This window comes from Genypterus blacodes, unplaced genomic scaffold (genome assembly GCF_046128005.1).
Source record: "Genypterus blacodes isolate CSIRO-AG114 ecotype Tasmania unplaced genomic scaffold, CSIRO-AGI_Gbla_v1 ptg000064l_1, whole genome shotgun sequence".
NCBI classification, from domain to species: domain Eukaryota; kingdom Metazoa; phylum Chordata; class Actinopteri; order Ophidiiformes; family Ophidiidae; genus Genypterus; species Genypterus blacodes.
In genome coordinates this window covers 2600647-2617585 of record NW_027466876.1, presented here as the reverse complement: position 1 = coordinate 2617585, position 16939 = coordinate 2600647, and the positions used below count along the sequence as shown (strand labels likewise).

General features: G+C 46.4%; 2 protein-coding genes across 2 annotated transcripts; both read right to left on the bottom strand.

The window, feature by feature from the left end:
• Window positions 1–256: 256 nt before the first annotated feature.
• Window positions 257–7706, bottom strand: zfand3 (zinc finger, AN1-type domain 3). The gene is made up of 6 exons (XM_076154895.1): window positions 7183–7706; window positions 3842–3882; window positions 1641–1838; window positions 1470–1535; window positions 1189–1359; window positions 257–510 (listed from the first exon to the last, which is right to left on the bottom strand). Exons 1-6 carry the CDS (start codon window positions 7248–7250, stop codon window positions 356–358), a joined length of 699 nt encoding a protein of 232 aa, XP_076011010.1. The 5' UTR covers window positions 7251–7706; the 3' UTR covers window positions 257–355.
• Window positions 7707–9726: 2020 nt separating this feature from the next.
• Window positions 9727–16817, bottom strand: btbd9 (BTB (POZ) domain containing 9). Its single transcript, XM_076154894.1, has 11 exons — window positions 16683–16817; window positions 15026–15233; window positions 13480–13843; window positions 12987–13254; window positions 12645–12864; window positions 12380–12499; window positions 11339–11448; window positions 11054–11243; window positions 10856–10963; window positions 10658–10736; window positions 9727–10528 (listed from the first exon to the last, which is right to left on the bottom strand). The coding sequence occupies exons 2-11, from the start codon at window positions 15208–15210 to the stop codon at window positions 10268–10270; spliced, it is 1905 nt and encodes a 634-aa protein (XP_076011009.1). The 5' UTR covers window positions 15211–15233; window positions 16683–16817; the 3' UTR covers window positions 9727–10267.
• Window positions 16818–16939: the final 122 nt, after the last annotated feature.

The window sequence follows — 16939 nt, the reverse complement described above, 5'->3', positions numbered from 1 at the left end:
CCCGCCGGGAAAAGGGGGGAGGGGAGGGGACCGCCCCCCTCCGCCACACCACCCCCCCCAACCCAGGGTAGCCGAGTGTCCAGAGCCGAATCCAAACGAGAGAGATCCCTGGGACAGGAAACCGGGACGTCGACAGGGTGGTGTCAAAAGCTCAGATCCAGAATTATCAGGTCAAATACAGGGTTTTGCGTCTGTGCTCCCCTCCCCTCGTCGTCCTCCTCTTCCTTCCTTCCTCCCTCCCACCCGCCCCTCCCCTCCCATCCCATCACCCTATTTGTCATCCCTCCTCCTCCGCCTCCTCCTCCTTTTCCTTAAGCGCCGCATCTCTCACTGGATGGCTGGTCATCGGGGCCGATCAGGAGCACTCCTCCCCGATGCGTTGGCACGAGCGGCCCACCTTGCGGTCCAGCTTCACCATCTTGAGGACGGCCTCCTCGCGGCCACGGCCCAGATGGTCAAACAGACAGTCGTGCTGCTCGGGTAGACGGTGGAGCATGCAGAACACGTAGCCTACGAGAGGGAAAACAGTGGTGAGGGAGGAAGAGGTCCTGATAGACGATCTGTCCTTTTTGTCTCTGCATGGCTGCCAATGTCAGTGCGACCGGCTGCTGTGTGGCTGGATTCAGCTCAGGGAGCACCAGACGCTTTAACGTGTTGGTTTACTACATTAAATGCAAAAGAAGTCTTTCAAAACGCTCGGGATAGAGTCTAAGAAACCAACAAGGATGATGATGTAAATCAACATTTTCCAAGCAAAGATTCGTAAATTTTTAAGCAAATATATTACAAATATTGACAGATACAAATATATTCCTTCAGACAAAGAAAGCAAATCAACTGCTTCCGCAACATACTGTGATCTATGTGCATGTGTGTGTTTAGTGTGATGTTTGTTTGTTGTGTTTCCCCTCATGCAGCTTAATAGAGCAAGTGTGTGCGTGTAGGGAAGCGTGAACATCTACTTTACACGCTCCCATGATTCATAGCTGAATGTGACACAACAAAGTGCATTCATGCTAAAACGCTCGTATTGCCGACACGTGTGTGCGCTTTACAGTTGTGGGCGTCGGCATCTGTGCAGGTTATCATCCCACCAAAGCTACGCCTGCCAACGTCACTGTTCTGCGCGTAATTCGAGTTTGCGGCGGCTCCCGAACCGATTCCCCCTCTGATATCTGCATTACTGACCACAGCGGCAGGAGCCCAGTTCCTGCTGCACCAGCTCTAGTTTGGTTTGGCAGCGGTAGCAGCGCCGGCGGTTCTTCTGCTTAGGCGTCCCGCGGGCGTCCTCGCCGCCCTCCTCCTTCTCGTCCGCCCGCGGCCGCTTCTCTGGCGTGGCGTCGCTGTCCGACCCCGAGGCTGGAGAAAGGGAGAGAGAGCGGTCAAGCTGGGGGGAGGGGGAGGGAGGAAGGGAGGGAGGTGGGTGTAGGGGGTCACTTGGCAGGGGGGGACGGAGAAGTGGACTCTACCTGATTCTCGTGGGCGTTTTGTGGGCGTGCAGAGTGTGCCTTGGGCTGTTTCTGTGCATGAGACACCTGCAGGAGGGGGGGAGGGGGGACAAAAATGAAGACGTGAATTTTCAGGGGATGTGAAGCCATTTGGAGGAGGAAGAGAGTCAAATAAGATGCAAACTTAATTACCTTCCCGCGTGCTGGGAAATGTGGGCGAGGGCTCTTCGGCCGAAAGCTGCTCGGAGCTGCTAGTGGGCGGCGACGACGACAAAAGGGTTTGGCTACTGCTACTGCTCGTCTCGCTGCTGAAGACGGCCGATTGGCTACTCCCAGTGCTTTGGATGGGCTTGGAGGTGCAGTCCTCCCCCGGCGGCTTCTCCTGGATGTCTGTGGTGGTCAAGGGCAGTGAGAGAGAGAGAGAGAGAGAGAGTGCAAGAGTGAGCGAGAGAGAGAGAGAGCGGAGGCAGAGATGTGAAAATAGGACAGGATGACAGATGGATACGGACAGGGAGGGGGAGAGAGAGAGAGAGAGAGAGAGAGAGAGGGAGAGACGACACAGAAACGGGAAGTCAAGGCGGCGGCAGAGGAAACCCACAGAACTCACAGCACCTGAGTGAAAACACTCAGCGGCCATTTTATTAGAGACACAACAACAATATAACAACACTCACTATAAAAGCTCCAAACGTGGAGCTGACAATGTTCCGTTCACGAATCGATCCATCATGGCGGTTTGTGCTATTACATCATCGTACCGTTTCGAATACTGCGACCGAGCGAATCACATGTATGAGCGGTTGTACAGGTGTGTCTGAAGGGCCCCTGGGTGCTCAGGCTGCTTCATGTACTTACTGTTCAGTCAGTGTGTGTGTGTGTGTGTGAGCTTGTTCCAGTGTTGGTAATAACAAAGGCTTTCTTCAACCGTGACACGTGTGAGGACGACGCAGTTTTAGTTTCAGTCGCCGCCTCACTCGACACGATAGTTACATGCAAATATGAGTTATAAGACACAAGCTGTCGCCGGCATATCTCACGATTTAGTCCCTGTGGACGCCTGACCCACACTTTCCACATTCTCAGGATCAGATGTTATCGATCCGCGGGGACATTCTGGTTTCTCCCGGCCCCTCTGGGTGGGGGGAGGTGGGGAGGGGAGGGTGAGGTTATGGAGGGCAGCCTAGATTTGAGTTACTCCTCCGCACACGTGGGCTAACCCACTTCTGCTCCGCACTCATGTGGATTGAATCTATTCTGAGCGCTACTGCCGTCTGTGATGTGAGACTCGGAGCCGAGCCGGGGAGGGGGGCCCTCAGGTCCTCCGCTGTCTGCCGTGCGCGCTGGTTTCCATGGCCACCGCCAGGGCTGCAGCGAGCGCACCCTCAACCCATCCTCCAGAACCAGACTACAAGAGTCAACGAGAAAAGTTTACACGCATATCTTGACATTTCCCAACTTTAATTGGCCGTTTTTCTTTGCCACACACTTGTCACATTGCAGAGGAACAAGGATTATAACATTCCAGGGCTTCCGTGAAAAAGCCTCTGCCCTGGCCTATGATTCCGTCAATCCGTTGTTCCCAAACGCACGGCAAACACAACTGACACCCTTCTCTCCCAGACGTTACACTGGCATCTTCCCCCAAATGTGGAACGGACACATCGGCGTGTTAAGCGACATGATTTACTTCCATTTTCTTTTAAAAAGTGGCTTCTCGGCATTGCTGGCATTCCTCACTGGATTCAGCTGGCACACCTGACATCACTCTGCAGCTCCGGCCCGCCCCTGCCTGTCACAGAGCGACGCCAAGAGCCTTGCATAGAACCGAGTCCCCAGGATTTATGTGAACAGATACACACTGACGAGTCGGGGGGGGGGGGAGGAGGGAGGGCAAAGATGAAGAAGGTCCAGTTTCCCCCTCAAAGACAACAAGCGGTGGCGACAAACAAACACAAAAACGCTCTAAAATCTACATCCACTGATGAGTAATGATATATTTTAGAAGCGTATTGGCAGAACTCTGATGCGTCTTAATAAATGGCCGAACCAAATGCCAGTTTGGTCGCAGGGCCAAAGTGAACAGCACAGGAAGTTTCCAGGCACCGTGGGGATTTGGCTGCTTTAGCGCGTTTATTCGGGAAAAATAGGATCCAAAGAATTCCAGAAAAACATACGGCCGCGGTGACGCCTCCGCTGCCTTCTACAGTGCATCTTAAACATCTTATAGACAGTGTGTGTGTGTGTGTGTGTGTGTGTGTGTGTGTGTGTGTGTGTGTGTGTGTGTGTGTGTGTGTGTGTGTGTGTGTGTGTGTGTGTGTGTGTGTGTGTGTGTGTTTTGTTTGGCTGAAGTGTGTTCTGTTGTGTGTGTATCTGTGTGTGTGTTGGTGACTTACCAGCAAAACATTTGGAGCAGAGGTTCATGGTTTTACTGGACCTGTGGATGAAAGAAAAGGAGTCTGAGGTTTAAAAAGGGGTACAGACTTTCAGAAGGAAAACAAAGGAACTATGTTGCATCATTCTTTGATATCAATGCATTTTCTTGACTCTCATCCCACATGGAAATTAGGACAACACACTGATTGTTTGTGTATAGTGAACCATATGTTAATCATGGACATTGAGGGAACTCCTCTTAAGTTCCCCATCTATCTCTTTGCGGGTTTAACATTTTCTACAGCCGTGTCCCGTTCGTCCCTCAGATTCTGGTTCTGTTCCGCGTCCCCGCCGACACGAAGCCCGGCGGCTCGGCTTGTTTCTTAGCCGAGACGATTGTTTCTACAGGAGCTATGCCACTAATGCAGCCTGACAGGACCTCAGCCTGCTTCTGCAATCCACCCAGACAGTGAAGTTCTCAACATATACACCCATCTGGGAGTCACAAAGAGGAAAATCGCTAAAACTCTACTTTGGATTTCACAGAAGTAGAAGGAAGAAGAGTATTAGACGACGTGAGTGACACATCACAGGAAGAGGAAGCACAAACAGAATAGAAACATAAGATCAGATGTTCTGATATTACTCATTAGATTTGAGCAATTATCCTATTTACAAATATCTATGACACTATCAGAAAGAGAGATTTAGTTGGACATCATTTTGCCACGTTTGAGTTCACGAGTTGCGTTTAATGTCATCTCTCCCTAATGTAAAGCACTTTGAATTGACTGCGTATGAAATGTGCCGTGTAAATACACTTGCTTTGCCTCAGGAGATCAATTAGGCTATTACGACATACTTAAGGAGGTAAACTGATCAAAGTGCGACTGCGAAGGCCGGAGGCGAGGTCAAGTCGGACGGGTTTTAAAGCCGAGTTTAAGCCGCCGTCCATCCATATCAGCTGTCGGGGATGAGGTCAGGTAAGGGACGCGGTGTTTCGCAGGAGCGATCGATCATACGGGACCTGAAGGGATTTTTCACATATCTGAGCTGGGCGGTACATGTAGGCTGGAGCCCTACCGAGGTAGAACACGCTTGAATACTTTTCCTAAACCTCAGTACTTTATCCATCCAACTGTATTAAGGCCATTTATTGATATGGAAGATACATGAAAACATGCTGTCACTGCTTAAGATGTCTTTGCACGAGTGTTAAGTACGTTATGGCAATCAATAGGATTGGTAGGCCATCTATGATATCAAAGTGTATTCTTTTAATCAATTGTGTCAGATGATCTAACAGCTAGGCTACCAGATTAAATTTCTTATCTAACCAGCTTATATCTTGTTAGCATGTGACTGCACTAAGATGTTGATGTTAAGCCCGATGCACTGGAACAGACCGATACCCAACTTAAGAAAACAGGCCGTTTCTTACGTTGCTTCACACTGAAGCATAAACAAACAGAATTGGGCGTGCATTTAACATTTGCAAGTGGGGTTGACTTCAGCCATTTTGATACTGAGAGTGTCATCCGTCTTCCGTGGTTATCATTCCAAAACACAAGCGAACTGTTCAAGTAAATAAGGCGGGATTGGAGTGTCCCATCCTACAACCTGTCTGTGCTGCGCTTCAAGGCACCATCTTTCAAAATCAACAATCACAACCAGACGTACAGACTTGTGTGCTTAGTGATTAAACCGTCACGACAAATTCAGTAACGTGAGAAGAAGACCCCCTGAAAAAACTCCTTTCCAAAGCTGAAACACCAAACAACATCAATAAGCGTGTGAACTTCTGAGCGAGCCGGAGAGTTTTTGTTTTGGTGGGCGGTGTTTTGTTTTGGTGGGGATGTATTTTGGGTTCAGAAAGATTCAAACGGATTCAAATGAAAAGCAGATACTGCGTTAGACATGTGTCAAACACTATGACAATGGACGGCTGCCATCTGATGGGTTCCCTTGGTTTGTTGAGCTCTTGTATGTCCCTGATTTAAGCACAGTTTGGCGGGGGGTGTCTGCTGATGAAACCACTGAATCAATGTCACATGTAATTAAGTAAAATTGGGAACAGCCGTGTAACAAAAACAAACAGCTGGGAGCTAGTCTAAAGTGACACCGTGACTTTGTTTTCAGTGTGAGAAGAACATGGAGGACACAAAGCTGTTAGCACCCAGGAAGGACTGTAAGAATTGTCCAAGTTCAACAAATGGTCACAAAAACCGAACTCTCATACTGAACCTAAAGCTTAGAATACAAAACACAAGCTCATTCATATCATGACAGAGGTCTGGACACGTGTGAAGACGCCGTGTGGGACAGGAAGGCCTGCAGTCTGGGGGCCAGGTGTTATTCTGAGCCAGTGAGTGCAGCTGGGGAGGGGGGCCATAAACGCACCACGCTGCCATTTGTGTCACCTGACATTGACAGGTGGGATACTGGTTCCAGTTTGCTTAGTGGACTACACAAAATGAAGGCATTAGGGGCTGGGGGGGAGGGGTGGGATACACATGACAAGTCATATAGCAATGTTCTGCATTGTTAATAGCTCAGTACCGGAGGAATATCAGCTTCCTGGCTGCATTTCACAGCGTTTAACACGTTACCATGTCACCACCCTAATATCAATAATGTTCTTGTAATAATCCCTTAGGGGGCTGTGATGCATTTGTGGTGCTCAGTACACGAGACAACAGCAAAAGTAACATTTATTCCATGTGTAAATGGACAATTACGTAGTTATAAAGGGACAATGATAGCAAAATAACCCTCTAAAACAGACGAATACAGCTAAAATGCTACTAATTTCCAACGGGGTAACACAAGAGACATCAGTGAATCACATCCGGTATGCAACACACATCCACCACTTGACAGGAGAGATTGTAAAATGACCGTTTACGGGTTATGAATACGTTTTGATCTAAGGGGAGGCTTTCTACCAGCGGCTAGTTATCTATTTACGTCGATCTATGCTTCTTTTCGAGGCGAATTAAAGAAACGGGACAGGTTTAAAGGGAACCTGCTAGCGATAAATCATCTCCTATCTCGGGTACGTCATCTCCTGAACGGCTAAATCGCGTTAAAACACGGTGCCGCACGGCTAAAAGATAACGCCGAACGTGTGTGTCGACTACAGTGTGTCTGTAAAGCTAGAAAATGGTGGAAACCCAGTGAGTTAACAGGATAAAAGGTTTATTTATTAACTTCCCAACCCCCCACCCTCGGCCTGCACAACAGAACAACAACAATGGGTTAGGACTAGTTGAACCCGTTGAGCGTATTTGATCCGGATTTACTCTCGGTTCCAAATTAGCACGGCTAATGTACTTTATTTCAAGGTTTATTTTACACTTACCCCCAAAATCCGCAGGGACACCGGGGAGGTAGACTTGGAGGTTTGCTTCGTTCGCTGGTGTCTCCCATGACTTCCAACAAAAACCCGATAATGGAAAACGCGAGGTTGGGGATGATTCCGGGGCCTGGTCGTTCAATGAGAAAAACGAGCCAACATTCGGCTTAGACTACTATAAACGTCCTCTTCGGTTTAAAGTCCACAAAATAGGTGAAAAATGTGACGAGCTGTGCCGGTTTGAGCCACAAAAGCTGCTGTTTGGTGAAAGAAAACAGCCCAGTTTGAATCAGAATAATTGCAACGGCACTCAAAGCAATCAGCTGGACGTTCGGACGTAACGACCGACAAACAAAAAGAGGGGGGTCCTGGTGTTTCACCGGAGCTGGAAAAACTCAGAAAAATCCCCAACTGTCCGCCGACTCGGAGTAACACAACATTTTTTGTCGAAGTTAAATCCGTGGGAGGGGTATTAACAGGAAAAATAAATAGATTGTGCAAGGCCTTCCCCTCAGAGTGTTCGGGACCACCCCTATTCACACGTATGCTGGGCCGGAAACGCGTCCATCAAACCAGAAATGTCAATATTGTCTAACAAAATGAAGGCAAAGTAGCGATACAAACTCGCGTGTAAATGCCATTATTTAACACTAACACTCAGGGAAAATGAGATACAATTTAATTTAAGCGTTGTTGTATTTATTCGAAGTACACACGACGAGAGAACGCGATCACCGGCTCCGCTGTAATCCGTTTTACTCGATTACAGTAAAGAGAAGTCGCTTCATTCCACCACACGTGTTATTAAAAACACAAAAGTGACGATTGAACTGATTAAATAATGTTAGTATGATCAAATCCGAGCCTGAAATCGATGTTTCTTTGGTAACCGACGTGAAAATGTCGATTAGTTATAAAATAAAGTGTGTGAAACATGTGGTTAGATTTTCAAAAGTTTCTTCTACTGTTCTTACAGTTTGTGATAAACTATAATTAACTGAACAGAGGCTACACTGAGACATGGCCGTTTATTGTATCTAAATTTCAACATACCAAAAGTTAATCTAAGACAGGTCAGCTCAAACAAGAATCAATGTTAGTTACTGATTCAGTGGTTAGCTAGCATCACACCAACTCAAATGACCTAATGTGTGAAAACATGTTCCTTTCAATTTCCTTCTGAACAGCATATAAGAGCAACACAGATGAACATGATGCGATAAAACACTGTTACTTGACACTCCAGACCAAAAGAGCCTTTGAAGGTCTTGTAACATTGAAGTTGTTTTGTAGTTAAGCTTAGATAAACTCCTCGGCAGTGTTACACGTTGCTGTTGCTGAAAATGTTGCCAAGGAATGGAGTATGACGAATACAGGGGCACTGATCAATCAGCCGATCAAAGCTGAGTGATAAATCCCTACTGTTAGCCTGTAACAGAAGCGCTTAAGAGTACCACAAGACAAAGAGACACTGTATTGCTAGTATCATAGACCTGTACTGTGTTTACAGCAGCGATTCAGGCAAGCAGGTGAATAAACAAACAATAATAACCAATGTCAGTTATTTCTGGATCACATTTGAGAGGTAATGCATCGAACATGAGGCAGTGAAACGCAATCACACAATCAATGGTCAAAACTAATATATTAAGTCAAACTATACAGCTGGGGAGTGCGCTCTCTACATTTACAGTGTAATCTGAACAAAGATCTACTTCAGTTCACCGTTCATTATTAAGGAAGACTTTGTCCAACTAAGGGGTGATCTTCTAAAATGTATCTGAAAAGAGCGAGAATGTTTATCGAAACATCAGCGAGGGTCATAAGGTATTTTGAAATCATTCAACATCAAATAAAAAGGTTCTAAATACAAGAGGCTTCACAGACAAGAAGAAGGTCAAAAGTGCAACATCAGACCCACAGAAATGCAAAAGAACAAACTAACATCAGCGACCACAGCACCGGCAGCTTGAGTGTTTCACAAACAGAAATCCATGAACATGACAAATCCAAGAGTGTGTTTTAAATTAACTCTGTAACAAACAAAGATGGTTACCAAATCCAGCACTCCAGTACTGTACTTCAGTCAGAAAACCTAAGCTGCAACTTTTCCTGTACTTGAGCTTATTAAAGTGCCAATAGCAGCTGCTTGTTCATCGAAGTAAACTTTATTCCCCCGATCCCCAGTGCATAAATAATTTGGTCCACACTTATAAGCCCCAATTTCCAGATATATATGCCTATAAATTTCCCCAATCATTTGTGCTATGATATTCAAGTGCTTGATAGGACTAAATTAAGACACCAAATTCACCATCTCTTTTTTAAGGCATACAATATTTTTTTTAAACGCCACAGCGGGTGAGGAGCACAGATTTGGGTTTTGGCTTATCAACACACATCCAATAGTTATTACCTAAAATGCAAATGCATAATTGGATTAAGTGCAATTTGCATACAAATGTGACAGAATGCATTTAGCCACACAGCTTTGGCAAACGTTTGGACAAATTTTGCTCCAAACTGAGATATCTGACCTTTTTAAAAATATTTCGATAGCTTGGTGGTATGAAAGTTAGCGGTGTCATTTTCATTCACCATTCTCTAAAAAAATAGCTTGTTTGATGATAAAATCCGTGTCTATCTGATATATAAACTGGTGAAGCACCCCCCCCCCCACATATCACATTTTGAAACAAATCCCTTCATTTTCTGCTGCTTTTTGGCGGTATAATCACATTTGACTTTTTTTGCCTCATCTTTGGACACCATGTGAAATCTGCCTTGATGGGATAGAACCGACACTCACAGCTAAACAGTATTGTCACAGAACTGCGGGCCAATAAATCTCCTAACTTCTGATTTCCATTCAACACTGGGAAGACTGGAGCCCTAAATGCTGCTGCTACTGAATTGTTATGCCAGTATCTATTGTTGTATTCATGACTTTAAAACAAAGACCATGGTTTTATTACAATGAGTCGATCGCCTTTAGCAGCCTGTAGCAGTGCAGTCTCGATGATGACGGCTGTGCAAAATGGCATTGTGAGGTTTTGCCTCCTAACACCTTCAATAAGGACGTGGGGTTCTCTTAGTGGTGGCTCTGTGAGGAAGAGGGCGAGGAGGGAGAGGGCGAGGAGGGCTGCGGGATGGGCTGCATGGGCTGCATGGGCTGCATGGGCTGCATGGGCTGCATGGGTTGCATGGGTTGCAGGCTGTGTGTGCGCGAGGGTCGCTGGGGTCGCTGCTGCTGGGCGACAGCCACGGAATCGGAGGATCCCTGCTGCGGGCTGCCTTCGCTCACCTCTGTCTCCAGCTGGGCAGGACACTCAAAGTGAACGCAGTGGAACACCTGCAAACAGAGAGCCGGCGGACACCAGGCGGCAAGTTAAGAGAGAAACATTCGGACCTAGCAGAGGTTTGCTTTCTTGGTGTTAAAAGATGAAACGGAGCCTTGATGTCCGTAGTGAACTGTTCTCACCTCGTTAGCGGTGTTGTGAGTCCCCACAATTCGGATGAAAGAGGCAGGGTGCTTATCAAACTTCAGGGTCTGCCAAGATCTGCAGAGGAACAGGCGGCAAAACAATATCAAACCCAAGCTCCATCCATTCTTGAAACCCCTGATTTGTACTAAAACTTAAGCAAAAAGTAAACTGTACTGCATAGGAGCGAGCCTCACCGACATGCCACCCGGGTGCGATCGACCACCTTTGTCCATTGCTGCTGGTTGGTGGAGACTTCAATGTAATAACTGTAAGAGCGCTCGTCACAGTCCCACAGCAGCAACCTGAGCAGTGAACACGTGACCAAGTGGAACATCAGACCCAGGATGAATAACCGTCATAACTGATGATGGCACTGATGCGACCAGCTGTACCTTAGCGATCCCACGGTGAAGGGCTGGGCCAGCTGGATGACGATGGCGCCGGAGCCCAGCTGATGGCAGGTGTAGCCCGAGTCCCAATCGTAGTTGCGAGTGTCGCCGTTGAGCAAGGCATTCCTGCTACGGCTCACGCCCTCGATGACGCTGGCGCACGCTGCGACGGTTGCCACGTTCTCAGAGGGCACTGCGGACGTCAGGGGAAGGAGAAGTTACAGCGTTGGTACGACTAATTCGGAACCGTCAGCGCGTACCAAACGTCAATGTGCCTCTGGCACTTACCCACAAGGCCGCCTTCCAGGGTAAACGGGCGGTTGGTGAACATACATTCGAAAGCCACGAGGTGGAAGACCTTGTTGACCGTGTTGTGCGTCCCCACAATGCGAACGTACCTGAGACACAAACGGCGCCGTCAGATCTGCAGCCGTACTAACCACGTACCCATAGTGCAAATGACCCTGCATCTTATTCCATCATTTCATTAACAGCTGCACGATAGTGAGCGTGTATCAGTATCAAAGGCGAACTCCAGCATAATTAAGGTTTAGGCTGTTTTTCAGGAAAAACATTAGGACTCATGAATAGAGATGTATTTAAATCCAAGCCTGAGGGGAAGATCGTTTATTTTATTTATTTTTCTATTCCTACTCTCTTCTGATATTCCTCTTCCAGTTTAATTATTGCTTATCTGATGTTATTGCCTCTTTTCTTTCATGTCAACACAGATGACACTGATGTGCCATTCAAAGAGTTTAAGAAAAAGTGCATTTCCCTAAGAATTGAAAAATAATGTAAAATATTTGTTGTAACTTTTCCAGTAATGATTAGTTAAATGTCTTAAGGGCTGTGTGTTCAGAGATGTGTTTGCATGTGTATATAACACACACACACACACACACACACACACACACACACACACACACACACACACACACACACTTTCCTCTTAGTTGTTGTCGGATGAAGCAAAATGTCAAAACAAAGGCCAAAGACAATGTGGCTCTCCAGTTTACTTCACAGGTAATCTCAAAACAAGTTGTAATTGTTATGACAAACGGAGTTCTGGCAAATTATGGCAAAGAGCAACATAAAGTCGATCGTGTGCCGCAATAATTACAGGGAGTGGAACTGGATGTATTTTGACTCATCCTTGTGAAATCACTTGCCAGGCGGGATGACGAGTTAACCAAACACTGAGAGCTCATGTGATGTTGATTTACAAGCTCTGGTTTGCTTGGGAAGTGGGAACATGCAAACAAACAAAAAAGCTTTTTTTTTTTGTTTAAAACAGCTTTACCTGTGCCAAAGACAAATAAGGTTTACCTGCAAACCCGGGGCGTGAAGTAGAGATTCTGCCAGGAGCGGCAGAGGTGCTTGGAATGGTCAACGACGCGCACCCAGTCCAGCTCATCCATGGATACTTCAATGTAGTAGGAATAGGACCTTAAGATATCCAAGGAGGAGAAGAAGGACGCAAACTCAGGTTCAGCATACAAGGTCCAAATCTATAATCGTATCTTAGAATCTATTATTTTGAATAAAAGGTCCTCCGGTTTGTATTTCGTTTTAAAGTGTATGTCTGTCTCACCGGCTGTCTCTGTCCCACAGCAGGAGGCGGATGTGGTTGACTATGGACGACTGGCCCAGTTTGACCTGGATCCCGGCCCGCCCGTCCTCCTCGATGGGGTGTCTGGAGAAGCCGTGGTCCAGGTCGTAGTTCTGGGTGTCTCCGTCCAGCAGCGCCGACTTCAGCTCCCCCTTCACCACCTGAGCGCCGTACTTCATGGTCGCGATGTTCTCCTCCTGGACTGAAATCCAACAAGTGGACGTGCCAGTGAGAGCGTGCAAGGGTTCAGTATCAAACTGTCATGATGCTGTAATAAGGTTGATGATTAGACAGACAAATAAGGAATGGTAGGGAGTCACTGACTCAGCATGCCGCGGTAGTTGAGGTCCATGTCGCGACTCTCGGACCGGGTCTTGATGGCGTCCAGCAGGTCATCGGGGCTCAGCAGGCCAGACGGTCGCACCACGTTCAGCATCTCCGTCAGGCTCATGAGCGGCAGCCGGATGGCGGCCATCACGTCGTGGGTGTCGGCACTCTCCCCGTGCTGCTGGCACCAGCGGCACAGAGCCTGGAAGATCTCCTTCTCACTCGCAGCAAAGGAGTCCCGCCTGACCATGGTCAGCAGTGCAGCCTACACACAGAGGACAGAGAAGGACTGGGTGAGCTGTCCTGATATTTCTTTATTCACTGTATGCATGTGGTCTGGTTTGTGCACATCATATAATTGCCACTAGAGGTCACTGTATCACAACCTCATCACTGACAGTTGAGGCTTTGAATCAGCTTTGTTGCTTGAATTCTACATACGTGGACTTCTTATTTACCTAGGATTTCTGCCATCGAAACCACAGTTTACCTTAGAGAGTGTGAGGAAGCCGTCAGAATTCAACACTTCAGGAGCATGTCTGTCCATGAAGGCGCAGCATGCTGCACTGAGCGCGCTCAGAGAGTACAGGCTGGCCACGTCAAACACCAGGCAGACGTTGTTGGTGTGCAGGATGGTGCGGAGGAACTCGGAGGTGGAGTCCTCCAGGGGCTGGAGCCCGTAGCGGTGAGCCAGTCCCAGGAAGTCCAGCAGCACCTCTTCCCGGGCGGGGCTGAGGCTGGCTCGGCCCGTGTACAGATAGTTCAGCAACATGGAGAAAGCCTCGGGGCGCGTTTCCTCCAGAGACACCTCGGCCTGTGGCTGGGACTCCTTCATTCCGCCGTACAGAAGAGCCCTTACAGAATCAAAACGATAACAGAGATGAAATATGTCTGCTTCCTTTTTTTCTGTGATCATGACTGCGTCTGAATAACTGGGAGTGTGTGTATGTGCCAGAAACTTTGTTGGGATCCAGCCTTTACTCAGAGCGCTTGTCATTCATTTTCATTTTTATCTTATCTTTTATTTCTATTCCAAAATGATAGTACTGGAGGACATGAATAGAAGCAGCCCAGCAAGTCACAGTTGAGAATGACATCATCACCCTTGCATTGCTAACGACATCATGAACAGAACCACACCTGCACCCTTACAATGACATCATGAATGACATCATTCATGATGTCATTGTGGGGGTCACATGATGTCATCATGAGGTGACAGTTGTTGTCATCATGAGGTCACAGTTGTTCACAATGACATCATGAGGTCACAGTTGTTCACATCGCTCATGATGTCATATGAATGATGTCAGCGCTTGTGTAAAGCTCCACTCCAGAGAATCCTCTGCTCTGCATCATTACAAAGAAGCGACCACTGCTGGCAAGCTGGGCAACACAAAGGGAGATCGGCTCAAGCTAAATATCCACAAAGATCAGGTAACAATGACTTAATGTTAACACTACTTCATGTACAATAAGAGGCTGCTGGGGTGACGGCAGGGCTGAGAAGCCAGCGTGAGGGGGAAAAGTAACTATCATATACACTGCTCCTAATTATTGCATAGTTTAATGAGTTTGTCTAAGCGACTGTAAACATGTAGTGAAATATTGTAAAGGAGAAATTGGCTTCTAGTGTATTTTAGCCTGCACTGTCTGTAAATAGATATTAAACCCACACCTATTCCTGCTTAATAACAATTTGTGCAATTTAGATCCCTTAGACCTGATTTAGTTTTCATTGACACCTTCAATTCACATGCCACATTGATGGTTAATGTATTGCACTACTACAAACATAAATGTTCTCTTATTTATTTGACATTAGGATGCATAATTGGTCGATGGGAAAAATGCTGAAAATTGGAGAGCATTGACTGGTTCGGTTTACAGAATCAACTCATCACTTTTTGATGTATGTGTAAAATAATAAATCCAAATTGTAGATGTATGGTACAGCCCATCATCTTTGAAAGTTGCATCTCATCTAGTTTTCACGGTGTTGTGATGTAGTTGGCCAAAGGGTTCAGTGTGCTCACCTGAAATAGTGACAGCGGGCTGCCAGGATGACTCGGTGTGCCGGGAAGCGCTTTCCCTCCACGATGAAGGTGACATCGCTGTACTCCTCACCCGGCACCAGGGCCCCCAGCTGTTCCGACAGCAGGTGGATGTGGTCGATCTCGGACACGGAGGCCAGCGGACGAAGAGGATGACTGTTACTCATGGTCGACGCTACCAGAGTTACATCTGACACATTGGAGAAGATAAAACACAGGCATTTACCTAAACAAGGATTAAGCTGGCAAAAGCTTTAACTGCACAGATGGCCACCGGATTTGAAGGTAAGAAGTGTCACAGATGAATTGGGTGATTGGTATTTATTACTATATAAATGTGACATCATTGTTGTAACTTTGTTTATTGGATGACCTCAGCGTTGTTTGTCGTTAAAGATATTTAAGATGGCACAGTTGTAGTTGCCGCCTGTTGCAGCAGCTCCTTTAGACGTTTAAAGCTTTGTGTGCATATGCAACGTCTCTGGTTGGTTGTTGCAACACTATGAAAGACAAGGATTCACTAGAGATGGACAAGCCTACTAATGGACGGTGGTGTTCAAACTACCCTACAAAATAAGAGAGTGTAGGGTGTTGTAGCGAGAAGGCACAAGCTACAATCGCTACAAACCGAACCACGATGACAAACAACGGTGGAATTAAGGAAGAGTAGCTGAAACATTACCGGGCCTCATTGGAGCAGAAGGATTGCCAGAGGCCGGATTTGAGAATTTTAAGTCTAACTTCTGAGTTTATTAGTTCATGGGTAGAAGAGGTAGCTTGGCTCTTGATGTTGGAATTTAGTAACTGCCTCCTAAACAACTAGTGGTCGAGAGTAAGAGCCACAGAGGGAGCTATGGTATAAATGTGACATTGTTATAACTTTAGTAGTTCATTGGATGGCATCACTATCTTTTATTTAAGTGGCTTTAGAGTCTGATACTGTTGTAAGGGACATTGGAATTAACACATTTCCTCACCATCTGAACGTACATTTGACTTTGTAATTTTATGTTTTCGAAATAAACATGTAAGTGTTAGTGACCTAGTCTCATCTGCGAGTGTTAGAACCAAGACCTGACATACCTGTGCTAAAGAGAAAGCCAGGCGTGCCAATAGATTATCATTTACTCGCTAAGTCAAATACCAGACTTAAGTGAACAGAGCCCTTACTGTATTCATGTTTTAGTCATTAATACAGCAAACGGTAGCACAATTAAGTACATAGATTAGCCAGAAGCTACAAATGCAGTCTACAACTATAACACATCATGTACATACATAATAAATAAATATTCCCTTGTGAGTTCCCTCATAAACACAGACTAGAGGCATCAGATATGAGAATATGCTCACTTGTTAGGCATGTTGCTAATGCTAAATGCTAGCGAGACTGTCGCGAAATCCACCGTGAAGCAATTCGGCAGCGTTTAGGTACAAAGGTAATTCTTGTAGATGGCAAAAAACACACATTAAAGCAGCTGAAGGTGACAACCAAGGAGAAGACTGCGAGCGAGCCTGCAGACCTCTCTCCGTCTTGTTTACAGTTGGAGGACTGGCGGACATTTGACACTGGGACGCGATAGCTTAGCTCGAAGCCCCGTAACCTTTACGCTTCCCCGCTTTACAAACGTCCACTCACCTAGGAGCGCTCATGCAGTCCGTGTGTTTCTATGAGGATGGGTTTATAAATGCAATATCGTTTAAATCACTGCCGACGATCCAAGTCTACTATGGAATTGATAATTCCTCCGACATCATATAACCGGAAGATGAAACCGGGTCAAGATATGTTCTTCCGGTTCGAATAACAGCGTTTTTCAGAATAAAAGGCATCACCATCTAGAATTAAGTATGTCATAATAGTATTATATATATTTTTATATTGTCCTTAATGCT

Excerpts from the sequence above, each read along its gene's own strand:
- zfand3 (XM_076154895.1), bottom strand. The coding sequence starts at position 7,250 with ATGGGAGACACCAGCGAACGAAGCAAACCTCCAAGTCTACCTCCCCGG. Across the intron at positions 3,883-7,182 it reads TGTCCCTGCGGATTTTGGGG|GTCCAGTAAAACCATGAACC; the intron begins GTAAGTGTAAAA and ends TTTCATCCACAG. Across the intron at positions 1,839-3,841 it reads CTGCTCCAAATGTTTTGCTG|ACATCCAGGAGAAGCCGCCG; the intron begins GTAAGTCACCAA and ends TGACCACCACAG.
- btbd9 (XM_076154894.1), bottom strand. The coding sequence starts at position 15,210 with ATGAGTAACAGTCATCCTCTTCGTCCGCTGGCCTCCGTGTCCGAGATC. Across the intron at positions 11,449-12,379 it reads TTCACGCCCCGGGTTTGCAG|GTACGTTCGCATTGTGGGGA; the intron begins GTAAACCTTATT and ends TTTGTGTCTCAG. Across the intron at positions 11,244-11,338 it reads CCTGGAAGGCGGCCTTGTGG|TGCCCTCTGAGAACGTGGCA; the intron begins GTAAGTGCCAGA and ends TGACGTCCGCAG.